At 43.9% G+C, this 11,418-nt stretch overlaps 1 protein-coding gene across 1 annotated transcript in view; it reads right to left on the bottom strand.

The window, feature by feature from the left end:
* shank3a (SH3 and multiple ankyrin repeat domains 3a) overlaps positions 1-11,418 on the bottom strand; it is a 222,042-nt gene that overhangs the window by 106,138 nt on the left and 104,486 nt on the right. Inside the window, exon 9 of the mRNA XM_076269060.1 lies at positions 9,126-9,192. Within this exon, the coding sequence (XP_076125175.1) occupies positions 9,126-9,192 (67 nt within the window). The remainder of the gene's footprint in view (positions 1-9,125; positions 9,193-11,418) is intronic.

Consider the following 11,418-nt stretch of genomic DNA (forward strand, 5'->3'; position numbering starts at 1 on the left):
AGGTTCAACAATATGAAATTAAAAATATGAACAATATGAAACTATAGACAATTGTAAAGCGACATAAGCTTAATTTAGAATGGTCTAAGAACGGTAGGCTATTCAAAGGTGGATAAACACAATATTGAGGTGGATAAACGCACTTTAGAGGTGCGTAAACGTTATTTCCGAAATTCAGGAGGTGCATAAACGGCGTTTTACGTATGTTTAGCCTCCACTACAATCCAGAGGGGGGGGGGGGGGTATTGAAAGCGTCAAGATCAGGGGTCTCAAACTCAAATGAGCTGGGGGCCAATTCTGCCAACGTCAAACTGCAAACAGAAAGTGTGTTTTTATCTAGTTTTAGACACATGTGCTAGCAACCTTAGCTTATAAATAAAATAATGATAAAATAAATATTAATACAAATTATAAAACAAATGAAAAGCATAAAAACAGGTATGTGTGTGTTTCACACCAAATAAAAATATTTTCCTCTCATAACTTTTTTAAACCTGGCAAACTATAGGCGTCAGGGTTAAGAAAGCAACACCATTGGATTTTTATATCAAAATTCAAAAGGCCATGGCTTGAAAGTGGTCAGAGATAAAGTCCTACTGTAAATGTAAACAAAAGTTTATGAAGGGGGTAAATTTACCCATCTAATCTGCCACTGGATGGCAAGCACCTCAAATTATGCACCTTTCAATAAATACTGGATGAACATATTTGAGCAGGTTTACTTTACTTTTTTCATATTACCCACATAACAAATTAACAGGAAAACACCTAAGATGTATACCAACACCTAAGATGTATATGGTTTCTAAACCACAAGGCCTACAATAAAGTATTCTGGTTAAATCTTCCTATCGCGGGTAATCTGAGTACCCAGAAGTTCACATCATATTGCGGGTGACTTTGTAGTTTAGAGGCCCATTTCTACTAGCCCTGCTGTCTGTACCACGTCCATTACGGACACCATCATCACGATTACCACTGCAACCTCCAAGCTATGTTGGGCAGAGGGTCGAAATAAGCATGGTATGCTTAGTGGACACCGTCGTATACACGCAGACGCACCTCCATTCAATAGATGATCGATCATAATCTCCAAAAGGATATTCTCCTTCAGATTTAAAATAGGTGAATAACATAGCCTACCTAAGACTTCATCACACGTAAACGTTTTTCAACATTTGGTGTAGGCCTATTTCTGCTTAATTTCTGCTTCAATTTATGCAACACTATGGCCTGCATCGCTTCCGCGTCATTACAAATGCACGTCTTTGTGTTTCTCGCGTGTAATACAAGTATTTCCTGAAAACTTAGTAGTGGAGCAGAGTACTAATGAGATATGTCACTGTACTTGGAACTATCGTCTATTTTAATCAGTATCGTTGTTTGTCACAATTAAAAAGTCTCAAGGGCCGGATTACATTATTATTTTGACATACGTCGCGGGCCGGAATTGGGCCGGACGCGGGCCGGGTGTTTGAGACCCCTGGTCAAGATGATGGATCTCATTCCCAACAGGCAGCAGGATCACTCTGTTTCTGATAAGGGATCTGATGAGGGTTCAGAGCTAGACTCTTATGCCCACAGAATAGCCTCACTTTCAGCCAAAGAGAAAAGGATTAATCACACATATTCATGAGATTCTTCTGAACACACACACACACACACACACACTCCTCTCTCCATCTCTGCCATGTGCTGTAAGTACTAAAGCTCTGTTGGATTCATTATGGGGGCTTTTGACTGGTGTAACAGCTACTAGATTCCAAGAGGTCCCTCCTGCTAAATTGACTGTGTATGCTGATGATGTAACACTGTTTGCGAGGAAGAACAATGAAATTGTTAATTTAACGTCCTACAAAATCAGCACGGATTAAACTGGGACAAATGGGTCTCTTAGCTGTTGGGAAGTTGCCATGGCAGAAGCACCTCAGCTTCCTGAGCTGTGCCTGAGGCCCTTGGACTCTGTCCTGAGTCAGAAGAAGACTTCGAAGATGGAACAAGACATGTCATACAGATAAGAGGAAGATTATAGAGCCAGTAAGTAGTTATAAAACCAGCAACTCCCATGCTGTGGCTCAAGGGTGCAGTCTGAGACCCTTAAAAAAGATGTCTTAGTGTGATTTTTAAAAGGATTTTGTATAGCAAATAATGTAGGCCTACATATTGTTCGGAGAATGTTCCATTGATTCCATTTGGTGTTTCAATTCTCAGGACAGTTGGAGATGGAGGGCTTAATAAACAGTGGTTCTCAATGGAAAGAGTTAGGATTAGGGGTTAGGGTTAGGCAGGGGGTGCCCAACTTCTCACGATAGATTTTTTCCAGAGGAAGTTCCAAAACCTGGAAAACCCCCAGCTGGAGATACTTCACTTCAGTGCTTCAAAGAGAAGTGCTACGTGGCTAACAGCCCCAGTGTTGCTGACAGGAAAGCTACGTGGCTAACGGCCGCAGCTGCAGCGTTAATTCACCTTATTCACCTGGCGGCCAGAATGAGGCTAAAGGGTACACTTGCCATTACACCTCAGTCCAGCAGATGGTGGTGGTAATGCACTCCGTTTGCAAACAGCCAAAAAAAAGCTCACTGAAAAAGAAGAAGGGTTCACTGGCCTGTTCTTCTTCTTCAGTGAGTTTTTTTTTGGAAGTTTGCAAACGGAGTGCATTACCACCACCATCTGCTGGACTTACAGGATGTGTAATGGCAAGTGTACCCTTTAGCCTCGTTCGGGCCGCTGGGTGAATAAGGCGAAAAATAATAATAATAATAATAATGTTAATGCTAATTAAATGCAATTTTATTAAGTGCTAACATGTGGCTAATGACCCAGCTGTAGTGTTAATAGTATGTTATGTAATGCTTATGCTAATTCTGTGTTGTGCTTGCATACTGAACTAACTATACTGAACAAAAATATAAATGCAACAGATTTGTTTCAAAAGGTTAAATAAAAGATCTAAGATTGCTGCCATGCGTAAAAAAGTTTTATCTCACTTAAATTCTGTTCAGAAATGTGCCACAGCAGCAGGGGAGACAGATTTATTTTAAAGTATGCAGATGACTCTGTCATTGTAAGCCTGCTACAAGGAAATGAAACGGGTCATGGTCCAGTTGTCCAGGATTTTGTAGACTGGTGTGATGGGTCCTTTGTACAGATGAACATAAATATGTGTATAGACTTAAGAAACTCCCCAGGGCTAAGGAAATCACCAGCATAAAGGGTCAGACAGTGGAGTGTGTCGATAAATATAAATACCTTGGGACCATCATTGATAATAAATTAAATTTTGAGGCAAACTGTGAGACTGCATACAAAAAGGGGAACCAGCCTCTATAGGCTACTGTCCTCCTCTCCACATCGACAGAAAGATGCTCACCATGTTCTACCGCTGCTTCATTGAATCGGTCATTTCTTTTAGCCTGGTGTCTTGGCTCAGCAACCTACCCCTAAAAAAAATAAGAACTCCCTGAACCAAATTGTAAGGTGGGCTAGTAGGTTGATTGGAGAGCCACAGCTGAACCTGGAATCCCTACACAGTAGGCAGCTACAGAGGCTAGTTGGGTCTATCCTAGAGGATGGATCCCACCCACTATACGGTGAATTTCAGCCTCTCCCATCAGGCCGCAGGTACAAAATGCCTTTGTGCAAAACTAAGAGATACAGAGGCAGTTTTGTTCCCTCAGCTATCAGACTACTTAGGCTTAGGCTACTGTTAGATTACACACTAAGTTATTTAATTTATTGACTGCACAGCCCTCTTAATGTATTTATTTATTTAATCTGGTTTAGCTCTTGTATCTGTTGTGATGACTTTGCATTTTTATCTACTAAATTTTGATACTAATAATATTCATGTATAATTTTTATCTATATTCCTATGTCTAGAGCACTGTTGCCACTGTTATGTCACTGATTTCTGTCAATGTCGTTTAATGTCATCTATGTGTGTGTGTAAGAAGCCCACTCTTTTGACCTGCAACCAAATCTACCCTTGGGTACAAATAAAGTTACCTTACCTTACCTTAGTGAGCACTTGACCTTTACATTCAGTTCAAGAGCAACAACTCTCGTGGACATTCTTGCTGTCAGCATGCCAATCGCCAACTCCTCCAAATATGACATCTGTGTCACTGTGTGTGTTGTGTGATACAAACTGCACATTTACAGTGACCTTTTTTTATCGTGAACAACAGTCCAAGGAACATCTGTGCAATAACCATGCATTTTAATCAGCATCCTTTGATATTGTCACACCAGTCAGGTACTGTAGATGGATTATCTTTGTGAAGGTGAAGTGCCCACTAACATGGATTTGAACAAAGTGTACAACATTTGAGAGGAATAAGCTTTTTGTGTGCATAGAACAAATCTTCAAATCATCAAAACTGGGAGCAACAACAGAAAGTGTTGCATTCATATTATATATGTGTTCAGTATACATAAACCAACAAGGATGGGGTAACACATGCACAAATGCTAAATCTTTGGTAACAGAGTTGGGTAACACTTAAAGGAACCGTATGTAGGATTTTGGCCAAAACTGGTACTACAATCACTTTCAAAATACTGTAGAGCGGTGTACACCGCAGATGTGGTAACTAGAGCAGAGCTGGCAACCCAGATGCCGAAACATTACTGACTTTGTAATTACTAGATAGGTGGAAGGTGGCGGATCAGGCTAAAACACAAATATGTAAAAATCAACATCAGTTGAGGGCTGCAACTTCACTTTTTTAAATGACGATATCCTGGCCGGACTACTGTTGTCAGTGATTTTTTTAATTAGCATGATTTCCTAATGTCTAGTGACAAATCAGGGCCATTTTATGATTAATTGAATTACATTTCTTACTTACGGTTCCTTTAACTTGACAGTATCGACATAAAAGTGACATGACACTGCCATGAACACATGACACTGTCATGACACATGAACCCTAACCATAACCCTAACTTGTTAAGACAAAAACCGAATGACACAAATGACAGAAGCGTTGTCATAAACGTTTATTACTTGTTTATGACACATTCATGACAGTGCCATGTCACTCTCATGTCGATACTGTCAAGTAAAGTGTAACCCAGAGTTGCATTGCAACATGACATACAGTAGATACATACACAGCATAAGCCAATCAAAGGGTGCTATTCCTACCCCCAACCAGCAGTGCTCAGTATAAAGTGTAGCCACTAGCTATGCTGTGCTTTATTGTGCTGTAGCCAATAGCTGTGCTGTTCTGTAGTCACTAGCTGTGCTGTTCTGTGCAGTAGTCACTAGCTGTGCTGTTCTGTAGTCACTAGCTGTGCTGTGCTGTTCTGAAGTCACTAGCTGTGCTGTTCTGGCTGTGCTGTTCTGTAGTCACTAGCTGTGCTGTGCTGTTCTGTAGCCACTAGCTGTGCTGTGCTGTTCTGTAGTCACTAGCTGTGCTGTTCTGTAGTCACTAGCTGTGCTGTGCTGTTCTGTAGTCACTAGCTGTGCTTTGCTGTTCTGTAGTCACTAGCTGTGCTGTTCTGGCTGTGCTGTTCTGTAGTCACTAGCTGTGCTGTTCTGTTCTGTAGCCACTAGCTGTGCTGTGCTGTTCTGTAGCCACTAGCTGTGCTGTGCTGTGCTGTGCTGTTCTGTAGTCACTAGCTGTGCTGTTCTGTTCAGTAGCCACTAGCTGTGCTGTGCTGTTCTGTAGCCACTAGCTGTGCTGTGCTGTGCTGTTCTGTAGTCACTAGCTGTGCTGTTCTGTTCTGTAGCCACTAGCTGTGCTGTGCTGTTCTGTAGCCACTAGCTGTGCTGTGCTGTGCTGTTCTGTAGTCACTAGCTGTGCTGTTCTGTTCTGTAGTCACTAGCTGTGCTGTGCTGTTCTGTAGTCACTAGCTGTGCTGTTCTGTTCTGTAGCCGCTAGCTGTGCTGTGCTGTTCTGTAGCCACTAGCTGTGCTGTTCTGTAGTCACTAGCTGTGCTGTTCTGTTCTGTAGCCACTAGCTGTGCTGTTCTGTAGTCACTAGCTGTGCTGTTCTGTAGCCAATAGCTGTGCTGTTCTGTAGTCACTAGCTGTGCTGTTCTGTGCAGTAGCCACTAGCTGTGCTGTTCTGTAGTCACTAGCTGTGCTGTTCTGTAGTCACTAGCTGTGCTGTTCTGTTCTGTAGCCACTAGCTGTTCTGTGCTGTTCTGTAGCCACTAGCTGTGCTGTGCTGTACTGTTCTGTAGTCACTAGCTGTGCTGTTCTGTTCTGTAGTCACTAGCTGTGCTGTGGTGTTCTGTAGTCACTAGCTGTGCTGTTCTGTTCTGTAGCCGCTAGCTGTGCTGTGCTGTTCTGTAGCCACTAGCTGTGCTGTTCTGTAGTAACTAGCTGTGCTGTTCTGTTCTGTAGCCACTAGCTGTGCTGTTCTGTAGCCACTAGCTGTGCTGTTCTGTAGCCACTAGCTGTGCTGTTCTGTAGTCACTAGCTGTGCTGTTCTGGCTGTGCTGTTCTGTAGTAACTAGCTGTGCTGTTCTGTAGCCACTAGCTGTGCTGTTCTGTTCTGTAGTCACTAGCTGTGCTGTGCTGTTCTGTTCTGTAGTCACTAGCTGTGCTGTGCTGTTCTGTAGTCACTAGCTGTGCTGTTCTGTTCTGTAGCCGCTAGCTGTGCTGTTCTGTAGCCACTAGCTGTGCTGTTCTGTAGTCACTAGCTGTGCTGTTCTGTAGCCACTAGCTGTGCTGTTCTGTAGTCACTAGCTGTGCTGTTCTGTGCAGTAGCCACTAGCTGTGCTGTTCTGTAGTCACTAGCTGTGCTGTTCTGTAGTCACTAGCTGTGCTGTGCTGTTCTGTAGTCACTAGCTGTGCTGTTCTGTAGTGACTAGCTGTGCTGTGCTGTTCTGTAGTCACTAGCTGTGCTGTTCTGTTCTGTAGTCACTAGCTGTGCTGTGCTGTTCTGTAGTCACTAGCTGTGCTGTTCTGGCTATGCTATTCTGTGGTCACTAGCTGTGCTGTTCTGTAGCCACTAGCTGTGCTGTTCTGTAGTCACTAGCTGTGCTGTTCTGTAGTCACTAGCTGTGCTGTTCTGTTCTGTAGCCGCTAGCTGTGCTGTGCTGTAGTCACTAGCTGTGCTGTTCTGTAGTCACTAGCTGTGCTGTTCTGTTCTGTAGCCACTAGCTGTGCTGTTCTGTAGTCACTAGCTGTGCTGTTCTGTAGCCAATAGCTGTGCTGTTCTGTAGCCACTAGCTGAGCTGTTCTGTAGTCACTAGCTGTGCTGTTCTGTAGCCAATAGCTGTGCTGTTCTGTAGTCACTAGCTGTGCTGTTCTGTAGCCATTAGATGTGCTGTTTTGTAGTCACTAGCTGTGCTGTGCTGTTCTGTTCTGTAGTCACTAGCTGTTCTGGCTGTGCTGTTCTGTAGTAACTAGCTGTGCTGTTCTGTAGCCACTAGCTGTGCTGTTCTGTAGTCACTAGCTGTGCTGTGCTGTTCTGTTCTGTAGTCACTAGCTGTGCTGTGCTGTTCTATAGTCACTAGCTGTGCTGTGCTGTTCTGTTCTGTAGTCACTAGCTGTGCTGTTCTGTAGTCACTAGCTGTGCTGTTCTGTAGTCACTAGCTGTGCTGTGCTGTTCTGTAGTCACTAGCTGTGCTGTTCTGTAGTCACTAGCTGTGCTGTTCTGTAGTCACTAGCTGTGCTGTGCTGTTCTGTAGTCACTAGCTGTGCTGTTCTGTTCTGTAGTCACTAGCTGTGCTGTGCTGTTCTGTAGTCACTAGCTGTGCTGTTCTGGCTGTGCTGTTCTGTGGTCACTAGCTGTGCTGTTCTGTAGCCACTAGCTGTGCTGTTCTGTAGTCACTAGCTGTGCTGTTCTGTAGTCACTAGCTGTGCTGTTCTGTAGTCACTAGCTGTGCTGTTCTGTTCTGTAGCCGCTAGCTGTGCTGTGCTGTTCTGTAGTCACTAGCTGTGCTGTTCTGTAGTCACTAGCTGTGCTGTGCTGTTCTGTAGTCACTAGCTGTGCTGTGCTGTTCTGTAGTCACTAGCTGTGCTGTTCTGTAGTCACTAGCTGTGCTGTGCTGTTCTGTAGTCTCTAGCTGTGCTGTTCTGTAGTCACTAGCTGTGCTGTTCTGTGCAGTAGTCACTAGCTGTGCTGTTCTGTAGTCACTAGCTGTGCTGTTCTGTAGTCACTAGCTGTGCTGTTCTGTTCTGTAGGCGCTAGCTGTGCTGTGCTGTTCTGTAGTCACTAGCTGTGCTGTTCTGTAGTCACTAGCTGTGCTGTTCTGTTCTGTAGTCACTAGCTGTGCTGTTCTGTAGTCACTAGCAGTGCTGTGCTGTTCTGTAGTCACTAGCTGTGCTGTTCTGTAGTCACTAGCTGTGCTGTTCTGTAGTCACTAGCTGTGCTGTGCTGTTCTGTAGTCACTAGCTGTACTGTTCTGTAGTCACTAGCTGTGCTGTTCTGTGCAGTAGTCACTAGCTGTGCTGTTCTGTAGTCACTAGCTGTTCTGTGCTGTTCTGTAGTCACTAGCTGTGCTGTTCTGTAGTCACTAGCTGTTCTGTGCAGTAGTCACTAGCTGTGCTGTTCTGTGCAGTAGTCACTAGCTGTAGTGTGTGTGTGTGTGCTGATGCCACTAGCTGTTCTGTGCAGCTGTGGTGTGTGTGTGTGTGTGTGCTGAGGTGCTGCAAAGCTGTGACTCATCCTGCATGTAGCGAATGGCAGAGCTTCCCAAGGGTCGACTGCACAACAAACAAACCTCTTCATGAACAGCCTACCTAATGGTCTTGGGCTAAATGCAAGTCATTGAAATCTCTTAATGCCTTCATGTATACGGTACTTTGCATGTCAGACGACAAATGCACACAGAGAGGTCGTACTGCTAGCCAGTGCTGTTCTGAATGAGCCCAACATAATGTAAATATATGTGGCATGAGATATGTGATAGAGAGAGGGGACACAAAGACACTTCTCTTCACTCTCATCCTCTAGTAATAGTACTGATTGACGGACAAGGTAGCCTGAATGTTATTCCTCATTTTGGTCCAATGTAAATGAGTAAATGTGATATGTGACAGAGAGAGGGAAACAAAGATGAGTTCTCCCAAAATAATATGGCATTGGGAAGAGAGGTGAGAGGCTAGTGCAGAGAGAGAGGGGGGGGGGGGTTAGTTAGAGGAAGGAGAAATCAGCTCAACTTACCAACATCTGATGCTTTGTGATTCTTAATAATATCTGCCAGATCAAAATTCCCAGCAATGATGGCCACCTGTGTGAGAGAGAGAGATGGAGAGATAGAAAGAGAGATGGGTGGGTATAACAGACAGAGAGATAAACAGTAATAAAGTGATAAAGTACAAACAGGGGAAAGAATTAGATGAGAACTTAAGTCTCAAAAGAGTCAAAGTAGCACCCCAAAAACACAAACATATAAAGTAACAACCCAAAAACACAAACATGTTACGTAGGCCCCCAAAAACACAAACATGTAATGTAGCCCCCCAAAAACACAAAAATGTAATGTAGCACCCCAAAAACACAAAAATGTAAAGAGAAAGTGAACAAGAGGAAGATAAAGAGAGGAGAGACAAAGAGGGATGAGAGAGAAGAGAGAAATAGATGGGAGAGAAAGAGAGAGGGAGAGGAAGAGATAGATGGAAGAGATGGATGAGAGAAAGCAAGAGAGAGGGAGAGATGGATGAGAGAAAGAAAGAGAGAGGGAGAGATGGATGAGAGAGAAAGAGGTGGAGAGAAAGAGAGAGGGTGAGAGGGAAAGAGAGAGGGAGAGATGGATGAGAAGGAAAGAGAGGGTGAAAGGGATGATGAGAGGTGTTCAGTAAAGTTGAATGGTGTATTTGCGACAGCTCTTTCAGGTGAACTGTGGAAGCAGCACAGCCAAGCAGCTAACCAGCAAGCCTGCACACACACACACACACACACACACACACACACCCACACACACACACACACACACACACCACACACACACACACACACACAAACACACACACTCGGTGACCATGGTAACAAGAGGGGAGAGCTGAGCTCTGACTCCCCGAGGAAGGACAGAACTCAGCTAACTTCAGCATGGGCACACACACACACACACACACACACACACACACACACACACACACACACACACACACTACATACAGTATCTAAAACTAAATCCAGCTCAGTTCTACCTTCTGAGCTTCTCTAAATCTTTTTAATCTACATTTATTCTTTTTTTCTTTCTTATATGTATTTATCTTTTATTATTGGCCATGTCATTGGTGAGGACAGACCTCATTTCAAGACATATCACTACAGAGATTTGTGCGTGCAGGTGCACGTGTGTGTGTGTGGTAAACCATGTGGTTATGTGTATCACATAAATCATGAGCCTCCACAACACTGGGAGCTCATTATGTAACTCCACGGAGTTCTCCTGGGACTTCACTAATGTAAACACCTAGTCAATCTTAAACAGATAACATACACATGCATTTACTGTAGAAACACACACACACACACACACACAAATACCAGAGCATATCCTGGTGTAGTCTCAGTACCCAGCAGTAATCTACCAGGGAGTCCCAGTGACACTCAGAGATGATGGATTTTTCTGCCCTACTCTCTCTCTCTCTCTCTCTCTCTCTCTCTCTCTCTCTCTCTCTCTTTTCCTCTCTGCCCTCTCTCCCCCACCTCTTAACCCCCCCACACACACAGGATGTGTGAGCCCCCTCTTCTCTTCTCTGTCTCTCTGTCTCCTCCATCTTCAGTTGGTCGCAGTGATGGGAAAACGAATTACTACTGAGGACGTTTTCCTGGGAGATTTCCTCCCTTATCTCATGCTCCCCCTCTTTTCTTGTCCTTTCCTCTCATGATCCCCCTCTTTTCTTCTCCTCTCTTCTCTTTTTATGCTCCCTCTCTTTTGTCCTAGATCCCTTTCATTCTCTCTCTCCCTCCCTATATACTGCATTCTGTTTTTCTCTCATTATTCCTCTCGTTATCTCTCTCTATCTCTCCCTCCCTCTAGACTGCATTCTCTCTATCGCTCTCACTCTTCTGTACACTACTGTTCTCTATCTGCCCCTTCCCCACCAGTGGTTGCTCAGACTACCCCCTCTCTTCCTCTTCCTCACACTAGAGAGCAGTAGCTACTGTGTGTTATGCATTGAGTCTCTCTGTGAGGTCACAGACATGACAACAAAGACAACGGACGGACACACACACACACACACACACACACACACACACACACACACACACACACACACACACACACACACACATACAGATAAGGACCATGTTTACAAAGGTCTCTCTGTGAGGTCACAGACATCACAATGAAGATAACAGACACAGTCACAGATAAGGGCCATGTTCACAAAGGTGTGCAAATAATTGTTACAATAGTTTACAATTTGCACCCCTTCTTATAACACTTCACACATATGCAATTTGTGAAAATAATGTAATAATTAAAAATTTGTTTTCTTTTTCA

This window comes from Alosa pseudoharengus, unplaced genomic scaffold (genome assembly GCF_046254945.1).
Source record: "Alosa pseudoharengus isolate Yale_2024_CS ecotype anadromous, Long Island Sound unplaced genomic scaffold, YU_APseudo_1.1 YU_APseudo_1.1_scf_10, whole genome shotgun sequence".
NCBI lineage: Eukaryota > Metazoa > Chordata > Actinopteri > Clupeiformes > Clupeidae > Alosa > Alosa pseudoharengus.